Here is a 21541-nt window from a genome sequence, read left to right as displayed (position 1 = left end):
TGTCTCAATCCAATTCTTGCTGAAGAAACAGGGACCTCACAAATGAAACCCTCAGTAGCAAAACCTACCAGATCCTTTGCTGGTAATTATCTGAAGAGATACTTGGTGTTTCCTGGTAAGAAAATTGAATCATACTCTCATTCCCAGATGGAGTCCTTGACAATTAACATTAAAGTTCTCTGCTGCTCCCATACTTTCTGCACGTCTTGTCCAGATACAGAACTGGAGATTTCAGTGCTTTCATTTAGCTGCTTTTCAGAAGATCTCAATCCATTCCCTTTGCTTGAGAGTATTTCATGTTGCATCAAAACATCTCCCTTTTGCACCTGGTCTACTCTAGACCGCTTCTGTATTACCCCGTATCATACGTACCTTTTAGACAGATAACACTCAAACATTTTCACAGGGCATCTAGCTGGATCAGACGTGTTTTCAATTTGTTCAAATACTGGTTCATCATCTTCATGTTTCCTTTTTCCAGTAGTAATTTTATCTTTAAGAAGAAAATCAACAACATCCAAGCCATAATTTGAAGTTACTTTATATTTTTCAGTAAACACCCCAGAGTGGGCAGCCCACCAAGCACTGCAATGCAGCCACCACAGCTATGCCTATCTGCAAACTGGAAATGCAACCTACAGCCACAACAAAGTCGCAGCATTTAGCATGGAGACCAGTGGGTTCAAAGGGATCATTAACGCAGAGACCCTGTAGTCTCCACGGACCACACACTCCAATTAGAGATCCGGGAGCTGAGAGCTGCTAAACTTTACGCAAAGGCAGACCTCTGGCTCCTGGCAAGGTGCCCAGATATCCCTCAGAGGAGCACAATGTGGATGCTCCTGCAATACTTATTTTGGAATTGCATATTACCTTCACTATCAGCTCTGCACAGGGAAGACACCTGATATCGAAGACAAGCTTTGCTTTCCATTGTCAGAGGATTTTTTTTCCACTGTCTAAAAACAGTGCCAAAAGAAAGTCTTAAGTGCTGCTCCACTGTTTTCAGGCCAAAGTATTTAGTGTTAAAGTAGAAGAGAGTATTCAGCAGAGCAACTGGTGAATGTGATCCTAGCTGTTTAATCCTCCAAAGGTAATCTTCTTCAACTCGAGAGAATATTGATCCTTCAAAAAAAGAATATTAGAGAAAATACAATGGATTAGCCCATAAGCTCTCCAGGTGCAAAAGAATCAAGTGTCTGTTTACTGTAAAATTTAACAAAATGCTCATAACAGAAGCCTCTAACAAGCATATTTAATTCTATGTCCACACCCTCAAAACCACCTCTTAAAGACACAGACACTGTTTCAGGAAGAGGCAGTCAATGGGAAATACCAGTATAGGCAATTTCACACAGAACACATTTCTATTTAATTACAACAGTATTGCTGACATACAGCTCCCTCATGTTATTACAGAAAAACAAATGCTCGAGGGGCTAATATTAATCACTTCATAAAAAGTGTATTTTTCAGTTCATTTTATTCTGCTCAGGCAAGGCCTCCAAATAGCTATACCTTCTTCTTTCTTATTGCTAATGGATATCTCATTTGGAAAGCACTCCTGGGCCATATCAGGGTATAGGGAGGACCCTATACAGAGGCTCTCCAGAGCTATACAGAGAAAAGCCCCAGTATCAAGCAGAGAGAAGAAAGGGGCTAGTAAGGACAAGCCCTCACTCGAGAGAGGATTGAGAGAAAGACGGAAGAACAGTGGATTCTGCAGTTCAGCACCACCATCAATCTGCTGGGGAAAATTCCCATTTTCTCCATGAACTGACGATCCTCCTGAGCAGAAGGCCCATAGCAGAGTCCTCCCAATCCAGCTGAGAAGGACTAAAATACACAGCTTGTTAGCCCTACCCACACACAGTCCAGCGCCTGCCTGCTTCCCATCTGGTAAAAAAAAAAAGGGCAAAAGTAAACTCAGCTCAGGTAAAAAGTACAGGTCAAAGAGCAGCTGCTTATTCCTTCTCTCCTAAAAATGGATAGTCAATTTAAGATTAAGAGGCGGTGGCAAAATCAACTCTTGCAGCATGGATTACCAAGAAACAAGACAATAAGGACAGGTACAGTCTTAACTGAACTCCTGGATGACATCTTTATGATTTTTAATCAATTACTATCGCAATGCATAAAATGTTTGTATATATCTACATGCTTAAGAATACAGAACTATTAAGAGATGAAAAACATACATGACCAAAAAGAAAATTACCATCTGGAAGTATGCTTGGTTGCCAACTTCTAAGGATTTTATTTAATTCCTGTTCAAACGTCTGGTAAATTGGATCAATAAATATGTTGTCTTTTCGATTACTTCCATATAAATACTACAGAAAAGAGAGAGACAGACAATATTTACAATTCCAAATTAGAACAAATCCTGTGCTATAGGGTTCTTTTTCACTACAATGCTTGCACTTTTAGAAAAAAACAGTACCTAAAAATAAAGCAGTGACACTTATCCAATATTTAGCAGTTAAAAGTTACCTCCAATAAAACATATGTTGTAAATTTCTAACTGGATATGAATCATAGGTTAATTACAACTCTAACATTTTTCTCTAAATTTTTTTGTGTGCAACATTGTATCAGTGAATGGGGAGTCATTTAAAAAAACAAACAAACAACTAATTTATCTTTTCCTCCACCTAGTTCTTCAAAGAAAAAAAAAAAGATTTAGCAAGAACCTACTATTTTAAATGTGAACTCTGGACACTAACAAAAGCATCTTCAACACAGAAGTGGGAGCAAAAATAAACCCCATATATTTGTGGTAACGATACGCAGCAGTGCAGGAAAAATGACAGGATGGTGCGAGGTGCCTGCCTATTCTGCAATCTAATTATCTTAACCCTGTGGACCTTACTGACAGAAACTCTTTTGAACCTTTACCAAGAATTAATGGCTGAGGGCTATACTAGTATTTGACATTATCCTCTCTGGAGACATTTCTAAGAAACGGAGGATTGGCTTCTTAAATTTTCCACTTCAGCGTTATCTTTGCATGAACAAGCCTGTTGTTAGTGAATACAATAAAAGTGACAGACACACAAAAATGTACTCACTTCTGGAAATGGCATCTATTTCTGTACACATACTTGAAATAACATTAAACACAGCACTCATTTATACTACGCAGTTCAGGATATCTTGACTTCCTTATCTTTGCACTTAGTTTTATAAGGAAAAATGAATGAATACACTTCCTAGAAGTCTTCAACACAATATCTTCATTTAGATAACTATTTTTTTACGATATGTTCAACCAATTCTTCAAAGCACAATATTCCCCAAAACGTGCCTGTTTCTACATATATCGGTTTCAATTTCATAAAGCAATTCTAAACCAGACAATACAGCTTACTGTAAGCTTCATGGGGTTTGCCCCTCTGTTCCCTGGCACATTTTTCCTCCATGAATTTTTTTTTTTCTCTGGTTTGCATTAAACGCTCACACTGAACACTGGCAGTGAAACTGAAATCAAACTGAAAACTGGTTCAAAACCAATTCCTACACAAGCCTGTGAGAACTCAACTAAAACTATTTCTGTTTCCTGGTTCAGAAAAAGTGTTTGGTTAAACCCTGACATCCCCGGTAGAAACCTGTGAAGCACCCCGGACCATTGGCACCGCAGGGACTACAGAAGAATGATGTCGTGTTGCAGTCTCCCCCATTACACAATACCCAATGCAAATCTTCAAACATCCATTTCCACACCATAACGCTGTGCTCTGCTACTCTACAAGCTCTAGAGGGGGCAGGGTTAGCCTACGCAGCTTCTGTCCGAGATGAGCTCTACTGAAACTGCAGAGACTGGGAAGGAACCTGACATGCCTCTGAGTCCCACAGTGGAGAACAGGCTGAATCACTGCCCGCAGCACCTTCAGACAAACATCTCCCAAGCTCCATCAGCCTGAATTTTGTCCAAACCACCCCATTATTACATGTGCAAAAAACCAACAACAACAACAAAAGTCCCCAATCTACACCGGGACAAAGAATGAAGGCCATGATGCAGCAGGGGAGCGAGACAGGCTAATACCTTCTTCTACGTGAACCCTTTCCACTAGATGACTGCCTGACCATGCAACAACCTTTACTTTTAAGTGTGATATTTTTCAGGACCAGTACTTCAGAGTTATCAAAATGATTATTGAACCATTTCTGGCTGGACACAGAACAATTTCAGCTGCAAATGAACCTGAACTGAGAAAATGTACCGGTTTGACACTGGGACTAGTTTGCAGAACAGATTTTCCAAGTGCTTCCTTTAAGAAAAACAGTTATTTTACAAAAAAACAACTTAAGACTTGAAGACTCCTGAGCACTTCCCCTGTGCTCAAACCGTAACACACTCAGAAGGAAAAACCTGAGTCCATACATAGCCACAGTGAGTGCAGTAATTCTGGTGGAGGGGGGAAAGTGCTGTTTTTCTAACCTATGGCTTACACTTCTCTTCCTTTGAAGAGAGAAACTTACTCTAAGTTAGCAAAATATTGCTGATCTTTGGCACAACTTTATCCTTAAATGGCATAATTTAATCTCCTCTGAGCCCCTGAGTTAAACAACCCAATAATTTTATGCAGTAGCAGACAATTTATTCTCTTTCAGGAGTACACACGTCACGGTTGTCAGATGGGAAGAAGGACTAAGAAAATACTAGAGGCCAATGGAGTTCTGTTGCACGTTGCGACAACTACGTTGCATTTAGTGTACCACTAACGTGTTCAAAGCCGTTTCTTCAGAAGGGTAACACATACCCATATACGTACAATTTGCCATTAGCACACAGATGTTGGCTGCAGCCCTTGGCAGCTCACATGCTTACATGTTTCTGCCCCTCACTTGCTGTCTGCCTTTCTGAAATGCAAACTCTTCAGAACAAGGTGCATCTTCCTACCAGTCTGAATAGCAGTGGTACAATTGGGCCAATGAAATGGGGCTGTTAACATCACCTGAATTAAATACTGGACACTAAGTATAAGCAATAATTATGGTAACATGACCACAAGTTGTTCCTCTAATGTTCCAGCGTTGTGTATGTGTATTAGGGCTCATAATAATTGTGTTGTGCCACACAAACTTTGGTTCTTATGAGCTAAAAAAAAAAAAAAAAAAGTTTTACACATAACTACCTTTCACAGTAGACAAGATAGACAATGTCAAAGGCACAAAGAGAAAGGTGAAAAGAGAAAAGATATTAGTTGAGTTCCATTTTATAAACACATAGCTCACTCTATGTATTGTTCATCAGCTTAATATGAGTATTTTCAATTCAACAGAAAGATACAGAGAGACAGCGGATCATGCAAGTGCAGTGGCAGAAAGCTAGCTGAATTTGAAACATGCTTTGTAGCAATACTGACTAAAATGCCAAACAATGAATGCTTACTTCTCAAATTTCAACCATGAGGGAAAGATATCAACTAATTCCTTCATTTTGCATACTCTTGATACAGAAGAATTAGTGGAGTACTATTTTAAGATTTTGATTAAAAGATTTGTTATTTGATTCAAGTCCACCTTAAGTATAAAAAAGTTTAAGCAGGATTGCAAAGCCTGTGAACACCTTGCTTTCCACATATGCATTTTTTTACTGCCTTTTAACTTGAATGAAATTTTCTGTGTTCTCAGCTCTGAACACGACTTATTTTATCTGTGATTTGCCTTCTGTACCAAAAATAAAGACATCCTCTGCTTAGAAGATAATTAGAAAAGCTATTCCACAGCTTATCCAGTAATATGTTATTGCCTTCGCATACAATACACCTAAACTGACTCCCTTTTGCTTTGAAATACAATGTAATTGCAATTTGGGGGCAGGGGCGTGTGCGTGTAAGAGTAAATATAACAGAGTTTCCTACACTCTACAAAAAAGCCTGACCGCCCACAGTCTGCAATATTCAGTAAATTAGACTCTCCCCAAAAGACACTTCAAATAGCTTGTTTCCACTGTATGCTAAGTAACTGAATTAGTAAAACCTTTACAGATTATTCCTTGTTCATTCTGCTTTTACATTAAGCCATCTTTAGTAAATAAAATTAAGCACAGCATTTGGAAAAATTATGCCATTTTAGACTGCAAATTCCTTGCTTTAACACAGCAAGAAGCTTAAAATTATTACAATATACCAGTTTACACCCGAGTTTTCAGGATGGGTCTGCAAACTCACTTTCTGTACAGACAGCTTTCTACAATGTGATTTACACAGCAGACTCTCTGTGTTCCAGATCATAGCCATTATATTAAGAATAGCTCCTAGCCAATAAACCCACATTATCTCCATTCTTCCACTGAAATGGGTTGGAGTCAAATCAGCAGCTCTGCTTCCCATCTCTACAGCCTCTACTAACCTCCTGAATCCCAAGACACAGATAATAGATGCTGTCAGGTGCATAGTTCTCTCCATTTGGCCTTCGAATTTCATTGACAAAATGTGTCAACCCATAGTTTAACTCAGCTGAAGTATGTGATAACAGATCTTCCTTTAATTTCACAGACTTTGCTGTAAAATAAAGAAAAAAAATGCTACATTATACAACAGTATTATTACACGGTGGGGGTGGGATAGGGTATTTTTGGGCTGGAGAGCAGGAAACTGGCTTGATGTCCTCTCCACTAACCAATGAATGAGTTGAACCATACTAAGTAGTTAAAATGTTAGGTCTATATTAAAATAAACAAGGCTACCGCAGTAAAGTCTAATTAATCCAATGCAGTATCACCCGCTGATGAATGTACTGTCATGCATAGCTGAGGATGACACAGAAGTGGCCCAAGACGCTGAAGTGAACACATTGCTGTAGAGAGACCTTCAGGAGAAATGGCAGTTTCCAAAGACCCATCACCATAATGCACGGGTGCCAAGATGCATGTGGGAGCTGAAGAACAGCAGGAGTAGCAGCAATCCCCCTTTTCCCTCACGGTACAAATGTACACACAGAGGAGCGCTGCAGAAAGAGCAGCAAGGCTCCATGGGAGTGAAGGCCACCTCGTGTCAGAGCTCCACAGCCAGGTAATGCCAGCCTTGGATGAAGATCTCTTTCCAGGACAAACAGCAGGTTGCCCCTCCCTTGCAATTTAAAGTCCAGAAAAGATGTGAACTCCAAGGCGAGTTAGGAAGTCAGAAGAGGCAGGAAGGTGCTGTCCTTGCTTGCACAAGAAGTGTAAGACCCAGCATTTTGAACCAAGTAGGGAAATCCAGGGGAAAAAGTTTGGCAACTCTGTGGTAAAATAATCCCAGTCACTGTGGGAACATTAGGGACATGTGAAAACTTCTACTAAAAATTCCAGCTGAAAATCAGACCAGTACAGCAATTCTCCCTACCAAATAAGAATCTGGATGCCAGATCTTTGGAAATACTTACTTGATTTCAGTTCCTCTAATTCTGGAAGCTCTTCATCTAAATGTCGAGACTTTACCCAGTGCTTCCATGCATTTACACCATATGCGTATTTGAATGGAAAACTACACTCTGAGTTTTCAGAGCTGTCATCGTGAGACTGGTATTCTGACACCGCTTTCCTCTTCAGCCCCTGCCATTGAAACACAGCGGTTAACACCACCGACAGCCGCTGACAGCAATTAACACAGCAGCTGGGCAGAATAAGCAAGCTGCAGGCCAAATCACAAACAATGTTCAGTGTAAAGAAACACGTGCTTCATTCAGTAGGTAGTTTCTGTGTTGAACATACTTCTAAGGACAGTATTTACTTAAGCTGATAGACGTTTCTAATTTGCTTTTCAAACTGGTTCCTAACACAGACAGAATAATTTTTGATAATGGAGTTGCTGTATTATCATATTAAGCAACAACCACATGATGCACCAAATAATTCAGTGCATTTATAGGATTTCATTGCATTAACGCGCAGGAAGTTAATGGTGCTACAAATCTATGTCAGAAGTTCAACTTCTAGGCTCAAGTGAACCCATCAATGGAAAAGCCAGGATTGGTCCCAAATTAAAGCATGTCCAGCAGTGGATACGTGGATAATGTCCAGTGGATAATACCAACAGTTTAGACTCCAAATTTAAAACTAGAAAGACACATTTATTCTTGGAAAGTTTTACTAGAAGTTGGCTGTTTTTTTTTTTTTTTTAAAGCTGTGATATCTGGTGCAGTTATTGGAACAAAACCGTTTCAGCTTTGTGCCAGGCACCAGAAACTCTATTTCCTGTTAGTTTCCTTCTAAATAAAAGAATATGGCTAATTGATTTGCAATTTCTAAACTAAGATTTTTAGCTGAAAATAAAATCTGGGAAAATTACAAGCAAATAAAAACATTTTTTTAAACTATTTTATATAGGAGATGGTATAGCTCCGTATAAGCCATGGTCATGCCAACATTCTTCCATTTTACTATTAAACTAAACCAAGACAGCTTTGTTCAAAGTAGAAGGTAGAAAAGGATTACCAAGAGTACGGTAAGTATAAACACACTAGCACATTACATTAACAGTTCTGCCAGTGTGAAGCAAAAATGGGATCAGAATTTAGAAATCACACTCCTATTAAATCCAACAGTTAACTGCAACAGACATAGGACTGAAATAATTTTATTATTTGAAATGTATCAATTTACATCAGAAAGATAGGATACTAGGTATGAGTAGGCAGTAACACGTTAGAGCAGTATGAGAACTGAAAATTTTTGACTTTTTTTAATAGCATGACAAAATTACCTTCTTTTTGGACCGAGGCCTTGGCTGTTCCTCGTATTCTTCCCCAAAAACAGGAGGCAACAAAAACTCATTTTCTGTATCAAGTTCCTCAGTTGCTGAAAATACAGTAATAGAAACCTATTTCTAAGCATCTTTTGAATAACATTGATTTGAAAAAAACAGTGAACTACATCAGTGTGCATTAAAATAAGGGGTCCACAAAAGCACACGTATAAACATGACCGAAGACTAGATTTTGGTAAGAAGAAATAAACCTATTCTTATTTTGAGAGTAAGGCAAAGCTATCAAAATGTTTATTTCTAAATAAATTGTAAAGGACACAATGCTCAACATTTTCAAGCACTATCTCAAGTCACTAAGGCAGCATTTCTTACTATGGACCCTTACACGATTTTCCTGCCTTGGCATTCTTTGGTATTAAGAAGCTTAAGTTATGGCAAGAATGAGCAGATATGAGTGGAAAAAATACAAATTAACTTACTACATGCACTTTTCTTCATGTGTTTCCATCATTTCTATTCATGTTTTACATTTTATATAGCACATTATACTTGGTTAAAAACATTAAGAATTAGAATGTAAATTCTTTCAGAGAAACTGGTTTTAGTTTGTATTTAGACAAGTGGCAGAGGTCTAGCTCATGATGGGTATTACAGTAATTTTGGTAAACATATATGGTAATATGTCAAAATACTATTTACTTAACATTTCAGGGGTAGGATGAAGGACTATTTCAGGCAACACAGTGTAATGAGACAACATATGAATGGATTTAATGTTGCAAGTTCCACCTTTATTTACTTTACTGAAGATGGTTCATCCCTCATTTAGCCATCAAACAATGTCTTCATTCAAAACTGAATGCTCTTCTGATAGTTTGTCTGACTTGACCACCTTACTACTCAAGACACCATTCAAACTGGTCCAGATGAAATAGCACTCACATGCAAATATTTAAGAACTCTGCCCCAGACTAAACACCAGTCCTCCTCCTGCTACCACAAATAATCTATCTCAGAAGCACTCCAGTGTAATTAATATCTACTACAAACTGCTATTACTTACTGTTCCACTTTGATTATTTTTTTCTGTCATGGTTTTTCTTTCTCATGTACCAAGACTCACTTACAAAGAGAGTTAAAAATCTAGTATGCATCTCGCTAATTAACTTCCTAAGACTAAGGTCAGACTAATCCCTAGACTTGATCTTTAAATTAGACATACAGCAAACTGAAAAACCCAGTCTGGGCATCTAGTGCAGGTATCTATGGCACAAGGCAAAAGGAGACTCTGAACATCAGATACAGAAGCTATCCAGGGGAGATATGAGAGTTTCATGTCCAAGAGAAGCTATGCCAAGGGAGACACTAGCTACAGCCAGGAGCTTTCTTGGATCTTGGATTAATTAGGACATGGTATAAGGAAACAGACACTGTTGCCTGCATTCTGTAGAGTGGTAGAAATTTTAATACATAAAACCAAGACCTCCTTTCAAGAAAGGTCTCAAAGTAGTGATTTCCGTGCTAATTCAAATAACACTACCTTTTTCAAATACAGGTATGGACATCAACAAGATACTAAAAGGTAACACAAGTGATGTGCAGCATACCAGCTTCCACTTTTCTAACAAACTTCAGTGGGAAATTTAGCCTTTTGTCATTTCTGCTCTAAACCACCACTTCCCATGGAAACACCTGGTGACTGAAGAATGCATTCATTATTGTTTTCCATGACACATGCCATCTGAGTCTTTAAGCCTTTAAAATAAAATCCATAAATCCTAAATCCATATCCAAAACCAAGTGATGCAGCCAAGTTCATTTGTGAAAGGTTAATTCCCCCTTTTCTTTGCATTCTGTTTCAAATACTGTGTTTAGAAAGATGGAGGAACTAATTCAGAAGTCCCCAGTCTTGCAAAGACACGGTGAAGTTTTACCTAACAGTCAGTCAAGTGTATCTTGCAAGCAAATAAAGCCCCTCTGAAAGGATGATGAAACAAAGTACAATGGTTGCCCACATCTATATATTTCACAATACTTATTAAAATGACAGAAAAAATACCTCTTGGAAAGTCTATTTCAATATCAAGGTCTGGTTCATACGGAACATCAGGCAAGCTCGTCCGTGCCTCTGTTTCTGAGTTTAGTAGATTTGACTCAACTATCACACCTATTAAAAAAAAAAAAAAAAAAAAGGAAGAACTCTTGTTATTTTAACCAACACATGGATTAGTCAAAACAGGGCAGATTTAGAACATTAGAAGCTGAGTGGTTCTCAAGCTGCTTGTTCTGCTCATCACCGTCCTATGTTTTGTTGTTCTTGGGATCTCAGATTTACTTCTCCGTTCTGAGTTCCTTCAAACAGAAAAGATACTTACTAGCCCATCTGTCATTCTTCATTAAGATGAGTCAGCCAAGCATGTGTATTAAAAAAAAAAATCAAATACAGGCAAATCTGGATCATATCAACCAATCACAGAATTCAAACAAGCCTGACAAATGTAACTATTTTTCTACATGATTCTGCCCACAACAGAACAGACTTTCAAGTCTGTGAAAGAGATCCTACAAAAGCAAACAAGGCAGGCAGGCAGAGAGAAACAAAAGCTTGACCTCTTTCCAACTTCTAGCAAAGACAGATTTCTCCAAATTCAGTTCTCTGTAAATGAGCAAGCCCTGATCCCATACATCTACTTGTTCAGCGAGCTGTACTTAGCAAAAGAGAGCAAGGAACTGCAAACGACAACCTTGCAGCACTACTAGAAACGTCCAGCTTTAGTCGGGGAATGGCAACAGTTTGGAAAACAATAAGACTCCTGGGACTGCAGCATCATTGGCCTCCTACATAACAGGCCCAAAGCATAAGTTCATGTCATTTATCAACATCCTTTGAGACATCTGTTGAAAGAGCTTGAAAAAAACTCAAAATTTCACCTGAGTCATGGCAAAACCTTAAAATCTAGTTTTTGGAAGAGAAGGTAAATTCTCCTGGGAAGATACAGAAGAGACTTGAGGATTTTGGCAGGCAGAGCCAGGATAGAGGGGCAAGGAGGTATGCGTACTGTGAAAATATCATTACAGGATATGCGGGATTTTTTGATCTTCAGCTGTAAAGTTGTCCCAGACAGTTCTCTCCTTTTAGGTGAGATGGTGGGATGACAAGCCATTTCAGCATCACAACCCCAACGATCTATTAGCTGATGCATTACGATCTTCAAAGAGATGATACTTGCAGGTCAGGCTCAATCAAGAGCAAAAGCATCATTAGGTCAGCTGGTTTTTTTTGAACACAGTTCCAGTTGTGAAACGTATGTTTCTTGTAGTTTTAACAGTCCCCTCTTCCCCACCCGCAACATAAAATGTGCCTAGTAACATGTTATCACAAAGAGATCAGACCCCTGTCATATCCCACCTTGTTCAGAAAAAGTTGTGTTCACACCTGGAAGACACAGCTACGAAGACTGCTTTCCCTAACCTTTTGACTTGAGTTTTTCTGGGAGGAAGAATGGATTGGTTTTGGCTTGTTTTGAGTTATACTGAGAAGAAAACATGTGCATGCAATCCTGGATGACTGCTTGCCATCAGCCAGGGAGCTGGTGCAAGCAAAGGGAATGCCTGCATTTTTAAAGACAAAGGTCTGGTACAGCACACCGAAGTCACATAACAGACTTCAGAAAGTTTTCTGTATTTCAAATGTGCTAAAATGATCTTTAAAAACATTTAAGATTTCAACTTAATATAAGAACTCAATAATAGCACTGTTGTACTCAAAGAAACTTTCTCTACAATAAAAAAAACCCAACCCTTCTCTTGATTCACACACACCCACACATACAACCAGCACTCCAGAGAGTCAAAAACTCAGCAGGAAACTCACTGGCCACATCAGAACCTTCAGCTTTTCCATCATGTTCAGGTACCATCCCTGACAGGTTCAGTAGCTCAGTTTCCAGAGGATTTGAGGGCACTTTTCCCCTCAGCTCGTCTATTGCTGCAAGGATTTTCTCACTGCTATCCAGAGTAGTGGGCAAGAAAACTGGAACTGGCACCTATGCAGACAGGGAGGAAGAGATAATTAGAAAAGAAAAAATGCTGCAACAAAACATCAACAGCAGTCAACACAGAAACAGACTCTACACCCCTATTCTAAAAGACAGAGTTAATACAGATTAGAAACTTACCACTTCAGTGTAGGCTAACAAAAAATGTTGACAGGTTAAAAAAGTCAACATAAATGATTGAGAACAGAAGAGAAAGCAGGAAAGGATACAGAAAAAAATTAAATATGACAAAATATAGTGGGTCAAAGTAAGAACAGAAGGGACTTTGGAGCTTCAAAACCTGTCTGACTATAACTTCAGACTACCAGTTTGGACAAATCAGCATCCTGTTTTAGTGGATTGCTTGTGAAACATGGAATTTTAGGAATTCAGGTTTTTTTTCCACCATTTGGATGAGATTTCGTACATAAGTGATAACAAATTTAACTTAAGAGTTATTTTCTTTTGCTGGCACAAGGTTAATTATTTTTGCTTTTCTTCCTTCTCTTTATCCCACTCTGCCATCTCTCCCCAACACGATCTTTCAGTTTCTCCATTACCAGAACAAATCTTGCTGTTTAATGCTTATTCAGCAAACTCAAAAGCATCACTCAGAATTCTTCCTAAAATGTTCGGCAGCACAAGATTTTCACATTCAAAGCAGGCAGATAGGTCCTAAAGGACAATCAGGAAATTAAGTACCACTGTCAGATTTCTAATGCTTTTTCAATAAATAGTGCCACAGCATCCTGCAATCCTTTAGATGGACCAAAATGAAAACAGTCAACAATACAAAGTGGTCCCACACATGCGTGTGAATGGATGCCAATTTAAAAATGAAGCTGAGATGTCACTTACAGGAACAGGAACTGTTGCGGGAACAGGAACATTTTGACTATACATGTTCATAGGCACCGGAACATAGACAGGTACAGGAATAGGCACTGGGACATACTCTTTTTTCCAATCATCTTCTATTAAAAGAAAAAAGAAAAAGGCAAACACTGCCAGGTACTTAAATATATTTTACACCTGCAGTTTAGGGAAAAAAAATCAGAATATTTGCAATATATTCCAAGACAGTAACAGTTAAAAAGATCTGCAGTGAAGAAATGAGTAGTTCCAGTACAGTTCAAGAGTTACCTGTCTGACAAGATTTTGTCTGCATATGAGGTTTGCAGTACGTGGCTTTCGTCATTGTCAAAGGCTTGCAAAGAACTGCCTTGTTCTTCATTTCTCTGTTAGGTGTTGGAGAAGGTGGCGGTGCTGAGCCCTACAGACAAGCAAATAAAAGAGCGTGTGCTTTTACACCACACTGATTTCAACACAAAGTTCTTGATTTAATGTATCAGTTGATACTTTTCATATATGAGGTACCAAAGAGAAAGCTCACAACAGCACAACAAAACAGCACCAACTGTTATTCTTTAATTACAGCACTTTGATTAACAACTTCTGGCTCGTTTTCTTTGCTTTTTTTTTTTTTTAAATTTAAGATACTCTTAAGATATTCTTTTTTACATTCTTGTTTAAGTGAAATTGCAATTTAAGCTATTTTATAACTTGAAAAATAATTTTAGCTGTAAAAAGAATTCAGTGTAAGTAGCATAACAAACTTTTGGCTCAAGGTCTAACCTTCTTGTAATATGTTATAATCCAAAGATCACATTTTTTTAAAACATATTTCTAAATAAAATATCTCTAAACAATTTTTTAATACCTAAAGCATGAACTTCGAGCTCCCCCTGCCGGCTCTACAATAGTGACAACACACACTCGGGAACATCACATAATGCTCAAACTGCACCCTTACAATCACCAGATAAAAACCCTCTTGTTCCAGACATGGTTTTTGTCCCCGAACACCTGTTTTAGAATTTGATTTAAGAAACAGACTGTCACTTTTATTTGGTCATATGTAGTAAGACTAACCCCACATATCCTTTTAAGTACTGAAAGAAAGTCAAGTCATAAGAATAGCACTAGACTTTATTTAACAGGCGTGCACTTTCTAAAATATATTAAAAAAAAAAATGTATCACACATTGCTTTTATATGATCTTTAAAAATTTATGGACTGAATTAACATCATGAAACATAAAACACTAGATGTTTTTAACATGACAGTTTAGCTTGCCTGATGTCTCTAGTTACCTAAGCAATCTTATTTTATTTGTTTTTAATAAATATATTTTATAACGTCATCTACTTTCACTTAAATCTAAGATCTACCTTACAGAAGCCTATTTGCACTAAAAAGTCAATGAGTCAATTTTTTCATGGAAAAACAGGCAGTTCTGAGATCTTCCATGCGACAAACAAATCAAAACAAAACTAAGTTTCAAACAAAATACACTAAGCTAACTGAAAAAGTTATTAATAATACTGTTGACAAGCTGACAAAAATTGAAACTCAAAATGAAGGCTGCTGCTCCACTGATGATCCCCACCCTCCCAGACAGGGATCCTGCAAGAGGTTACACTTCCCTACTCTGTCACCTGCAGCAAAGTCAATCAGACCCTGAGCACCAATTCTTCACTCTTGGGAAGTATAATTTAAGATCTGAAGCTTTATTTTCAGCCTTTCAAAGCTGAAATACAACCTTAATATTCTAATCAACCAGTGAAATTCTCTTCCCTTTCTACACTCAATAAATACACCTCATCAGTCTAAACATGTGAATAAGATAGACGTTGTTTGTGGATAAACTTTTAAGCAACACTTAGATGCACTATAGATGTAAAATACATGGCTGATGATTTGGTTTCCAAGACGACATCGAAAAGACAAAATATGAACATTTAAAAACTTAATTTCAACTATCAATGTGAAAAAGACTAAAAAACTCCATAAATTTAGCTTAGCATCATTCAAAGATACTGATTTTTTTGGTTTTTAATAGCATCCCTTTAAGCCACCAGGGTCTCACATTTTAAATACATCTAATTATGTTATATACATGTTAAATATATGTACTTACTGTTATTTTTGTTCGGGGGGTTTGACAGCCCTGATCTAAAAATGTAAGAAAATATTTTTAGAATTTTTTTTCCCTTTTTCAGAATCAAAGCAAACTTCAGTAAGCAACTCAGACAACATCTATCATCAGGATAACATTAAATTAACGGCACTGATTAGTACTGTATCGCAGGTGAGAACTGCATGCAGGACTTCTCGTTCATAGGCACCTCACTACTCCAGCACTGAACCTCACCCAAAGGCAAATGCTAAATCAATGCTCCATCCGGATGTGAATATAGCTTCTTTCAGAAAAGTAAATACCAAAATGTTAAAATATGAAAATGGCCATACAAAGAAGTTGTGCTGCTATAATTACATAAATTAAAAAGCTGATTTACTTGAACTCTTCCTGCCTTGCTATTTAAACCACATAAACATGCACTCAGCCCCCATCAGCAAATTTACATGGTTACCTATTGCCAGTGGGGGGGGGGGGAGGAGGAATGTATTCCTCTTATCTAGATACTTTCATTCCATTCTCATTTAGTTTCCATTTCATTTATTTCCTTTTAATTCCATTTAATGTCTTTCTTCTTTCATTCCTAGTGCATTTATCTGCTCTCTGTGACCAAAACGCATTTTGAAAAGAAGTGTTTCCACAGAGCAAGTAATGACAAACTGGAGCACAATGAAAGAGGAAAACATTTTCTGTCCCCATGATGATACAACACTAAAATTAAGCTTAACCTAAAAAGATTTGTTTTTTAAAAAGTGATTACAAAACTGTTTGATTGCCTGACAATGTTTCAGCTCTCAAAAAAGCAGTAAAATAAAGAGCTAAGATGAAAAATAGCAACCAGCTCAATGATGCCTCTGATGATAAAATAAAAAAAGGGTAATCTCTAACACAGTTTATTACAACAAATAAATAATTAATGCAGCTTTAAATTCTTCATTTAAGGGAAGCATCTCGTTTGCCATTTAGCAGCCATAAAGCAGCACATACCATAGTGTAAGTTCTCAGGTCCTTTTTGGGTCGCCAGATTTGGTTCGTTTTGTTGACAGTAGAAACGGAGCAAACAGTGCTGATCACAAAAGTGTTTCATTTCGCCACGCCACTGCACTTTCTCTTTGAGAGTTCCTTGAGACTTACAACAGTCACATCGTGCAGCCTTAATGCAAAGGAAGATTTCGACATTTTTAAACAAGCCTTGGAAAAAATTATTTCTACATTTTAAAAGGTTACATTTTTTAAGAGTACTGAAGAATCATTACCGCTACACAGGTAAGTCTCACTCAGGTAGGCTCTATGATAGTTACACCACCTTCTAACCTGTGTATACAGGCACATGTCACTTTATTTTCAATTGTTTGCTGGGGGTTAACACCCAGAATGAACCTACTTTGTTTCACTAAGTCTTTACTAAGTCTTTAAAAATTGCTCACTTCTAGACAGCCAGCAAAAAAGGAATTTTATGCATCAGTTTTAATTAATTCCACTGAAGCATTTTGTAAAACAAGAGCAGGAAGTGACTAAGACTCCTTAAAGGCTCTCTTGAACTGAGGACAAGTAGAGTTGTTTTTTTTCCCCCAAAGTTTAGTGCTTTTTTTAAGTCACAAACAGAATCACTTCTCCAGGTATCAAATCAGAGCCCTTTACTGTAAATAACTTTTATATTTTCATTATTTTAGTAGTTTGACAACAATTTCAGATTCCAATTATTTAGTTCAAAGTTTCTCTGTGATTTATAAACAACAATAGCTCTCAAACTAAAGAGGTTTCCACAAAATCTAGTTAGCACGTAACTTGAAACTCAAAGCTTTGCTCTTCTGTATCCCCAGCTAAACATTTGAGTAATACATCTTTTACCAGCCTACATGATAATTTCATGAGGCATCACTATGAAAAACATTGGTCTTCTCCAAAATAGATTCCACTGAATTTAATCAGCTATGTTACAAATTATTATCTGAACAGTGGTAGCCCCCGTTTCAGATCTTCAAGTAAGCAAAGAATGGTTTGCACTACTGCTTCCCTTGATATTGCTTGCAACTTCCATCCTAAAGCAGTCCTTAAAAAAAAAAAAAATAAGCTTTATGGATGCTCAGGAATCCAAAATAAGTCAACCTAATAATGTAGCCAGGAGAGGAAGAGGGAGGTTATGATAATATGCAACATAAAACATTAATACGTAAAACCATACACAACATTGCAATTATGCACAAGGCTCTGATGGCTTTTAAAAAAAAAAAAAAAAAAAGTCCAACTGTAGTTCTTGTGACTCCAAAAAAGTATGAACAGGCCAATTAGTTCAAATTTAAAAAGCAATTGAATGTTGAGTTCCTTCTCTGTACTTGAACAGTCCGGCACCATCCTCTGGCAATGTAGGAAATTCAGCTCTCAGTTGTAATTTTCAAATATTTAAAAATGATACAGAGAGAGACTTGATTCTAACAGTATAACCAGCTTTAAATTGGGAGCAATTAAAAGTGTGGCTTGAGGATCACCTCGCAGTAAGCGCCAGGTGCCCCTGGAAGGGCAGCTACTTCTTTGCCCCTCCTGGGTGCAGGTGTCAGCAGTAGTAGTGCCTATGCACCTGCAGGGCACGCAAGGTCAGGGCCCTTTCAGCACTGCATTACCCCCACCCTCCCTCAATGACTGCTCCATTTGTCACTTGGACTTTCTGCTGATGCTGATCCACAGTTCATTTTGCAGCAGAGATGTTCTCAGTGGGACAAAAGAGCAAGTAAGTTGTATTCTTGGAAGGGAGTGGGGAAGAAGTGTGGAGTGTTGCCAAAATAGCCTAGATTTATCAGTTCAGGGAAACTGTGAATTCCCACCTTTAATGCAAATGCATCTGCCAAAGCCACCGAAAGGCTGAAATACCAGTAGAAAAAAATTTATGTAGAATTCACTCTAATCTTAAATCTCAAGCCCACCTAACACTGATTAAGAATGACAGCTGACCCTTGTACAGAAAAGCCCGCCTATTCTGACCTAAGCTGCACACTGCTTGACTATCAAAGCATCACTTTCTGCTCAGTTTTCTCTCTCCTTCAAAGAAAGAAAAAGGTGACAAATCTTGTCAAATGCAGCAACTACAGCCTCCCTGCAACTGTTCTCTGGCTTTCCTGGTTCTGCTCTTTCATTTAGGCCTTCAAGTAAGTGTCTTATTGTCTCTCCTGGGCTGCTACTAAGGTATTTAGGTGAAAAAATTCTGGTTTGTTTCCACGTGGAAATTACTATTCCTTTAGCAAGCCCAAGATTCCTTTGTAAGGATGCTTCACTTCTAATCCCTGCATTTGCTACACTGTACTTCCACCGTTTCCATACTCATGCTTGCCATCAATACTATCCACCCTTCCATGCACTAAAGTTTCCTACCACCTGCTGGCTCTCCCCACGTCCCTGACCATGAAATTAACTGAAAGCAAAAGTGTGAATTCATGATTTTCTGCCTTTTCCTTCCTTCCCCTTTCCATTTATTTTCATTTGGGATACTGGCACTATATGTTAATTGAATCTCCAAAATACCTGACTTCAAGTCTGCTCGCTCTCTCTGTTTCCAAAAAGTCCCTCTATACTCTCTGTGCTCCAATTGCACGTAACTCCTTTGCCACTCATGACTGCTTTTGGTCCAATTCTGTTCCCAGGTCCAACTTCAACATGTTCAAATGGGCATGGTGATTAGTATAAATCACTAATGTTTGCCCCAAACTTGGTTTAAAACCAAAGGTTTCAGAAGTGGGGCTTTCATTTACATTTTTAATCCTCCAATGACCCGTTCTTAAGTGTTCTCCAATGGTTTGGACTGGTATTAATTTGACCTAATCTTAGCTGTCTATTCTGAGTTCAATCTGCAATAAATAGGAAGCAAGAGACATTTCCAGAGAGTGAGTGATTACAAGAGAAAGGAGATCAACTATTCTGAAACAGCACCTACTTGAAATTGAGATGCCTAACTGTACAATGGCTAAATTCGGACAAGAGAAATTCCATGAGTTTGTCTTGCTGCCTTTACCATTTAGATTAATGCTGGCTCCGTTGTTTCAAATTTTACCACTGTTGACAATGATTGCTATCTGAGCTCACCAGCCACAATAATTTTTCTGTGCCTGACTGTAGTTCCCCGCCTCCTACTTAGCCTTTGCTGAAGACACACGACCTCCACTGAACACAGTCATCACCGTACATGCTCAGTCCAATCAATACTCCACTGTAGCCTTGAATGACCTGTAAGCGCCCTTCAGCTGTAGCATTTTCAGCAGTGTTTCACAATGCATATTTAAAGAAACAGATTTCTGATTTGAAGAAACAGATTTCTGTGCTGTTCTCAGAACTGTATACTCTTTTTCAAGGCACTTTCAATGCTCTAATATAAGTAACATCAAATGATTAAAACTGTCATCAAACATCAAGCTACTAAAATATTTATATATTTTAAAATCTATAAAAAAATAAAATCTCCCAGGCATTTGGATTAACATCCAAACCACAGCATGCAATTGATGTTTACAGGAGGAGCTCTAATAACTTAGGGAGCTAACCTCAAGACACCAAAAATTTTACCTCTTTTCTTAGAGGTGCATGGACACCACACAGTAGAAATTTCCTCAGAACTTGGCACCAACTGGTAACTGTAGCTGTCACCCAACAGATGATTAGGACTGAACTATTCTTTTACATTTCAATCCCTCATATTAGGCTTGAAGAACACTTCTACATCAGCCTGATGTGCTTCTAATACTTCTAGATAACAGTCTGTTGTGCTTCTACCACTGCTACATTCTTCTGGCTTTTTGAGAAGAGAATTTTGGCATTCAGGGAAGCTCTCCCATAACACTAAATTATTTTTAGAAGTTGTTTTCCAGATAATACTACATGAGAAAGATATGTCCATAAAAAAAAGTAGACAAAGAAGATGGAGACAAACACTTGTTTAATGAACACAATGCTGGTGTTAAAACATTACTAGGTTATTACTACTTATTTCTCTTCATGTATACATTCATTGAAACTCCAAAATAACACTGGACATTGCATAAATGAGACAAAGCTCATACATATGTAACTATTCTTTTAAGAAGCTAACAGACAAAACAGCAAATGAAGTACAAATTCGGGGAGGGGTCTGTATCTATTCTGTCTTCCTGTATTTTGATCATTATCTATTTATGGCTAGGTAAGAACATCAGCTAACAATGCACTACCAAATCCAAGATATCTGGAGTGACTTTTATAAAGGGGGGAGAAGTTACCAGCAAGGATGTAAAGGAAAAAAAAACCAACCAAAAAAACCCCAAAAAACAATTTTAGCAAAACACACAACTTCAAGACCTATTACATGTCTTCCCCATGTAATAAATCCCAAACTTCTATAACCAGAACTGAATTAGGCAACAGCTTTAAGAAGTATTTGAAAAAAATGACAATCAACAATTCAACATCATGTAACACTAGTTCCACTAGCAAGCATAAGATTCAAAAAGTAAAAATATCTAACACTTCAGTGTCATCAAAAGTATCAAAAGTCATTAGTTACCAGCAAGTCTGTTTAGATTAGATTGCCTTTTCAGGGCATCATGTCTAACTTTACCACAGTACCAACAGCATTTCTTAAGCAGACTCAATGGGCCAATTAAGTTATTGCCTTACCCCACAGATCAGAAGGATAACCTGAAGTCCAAGTTTTCAAGTGGTTCTCAAACCTGAATCAGAGTACAAGCTTCCATAGAACTTTATGTACACGAAACTAGTTTGGTATGCACACCCCCAAACTATATTCTTTGCTGAATTACCAAGAGATTTCTAAAGCACACCAAAGCTTTATTAAGTTCGCTATGAG

The 21541-nt window shown here is 37.9% G+C and overlaps 1 protein-coding gene across 1 annotated transcript in view; it reads right to left on the bottom strand.

Annotated features, from left to right (window-relative positions):
• The window catches only part of ZMYM2 (zinc finger MYM-type containing 2), a 94113-nt gene that overhangs the window by 3353 nt on the left and 69219 nt on the right, over positions 1-21541 (bottom strand). The window contains exons 14-25 of the mRNA XM_082335608.1: positions 16702-16867; positions 15715-15749; positions 13877-14006; positions 13592-13707; positions 12571-12742; positions 10756-10863; positions 8694-8788; positions 7375-7543; positions 6361-6512; positions 2219-2333; positions 874-1125; positions 373-493 (exon numbers count right to left, since the gene is read on the bottom strand). Coding sequence (XP_082191734.1) covers positions 373-493; positions 874-1125; positions 2219-2333; positions 6361-6512; positions 7375-7543; positions 8694-8788; positions 10756-10863; positions 12571-12742; positions 13592-13707; positions 13877-14006; positions 15715-15749; positions 16702-16867 — 1631 coding nt within the window. The remainder of the gene's footprint in view (positions 1-372; positions 494-873; positions 1126-2218; positions 2334-6360; positions 6513-7374; positions 7544-8693; positions 8789-10755; positions 10864-12570; positions 12743-13591; positions 13708-13876; positions 14007-15714; positions 15750-16701; positions 16868-21541) is intronic.

This window comes from Platalea leucorodia, assembly GCF_965183815.1.
Source record: "Platalea leucorodia genome assembly, chromosome: 2".
NCBI lineage: Eukaryota > Metazoa > Chordata > Aves > Pelecaniformes > Threskiornithidae > Platalea > Platalea leucorodia.
The sequence above is the reverse complement of the archived record's forward strand: the minus strand, read 5'-3'. Positions and strand labels throughout refer to the sequence as shown.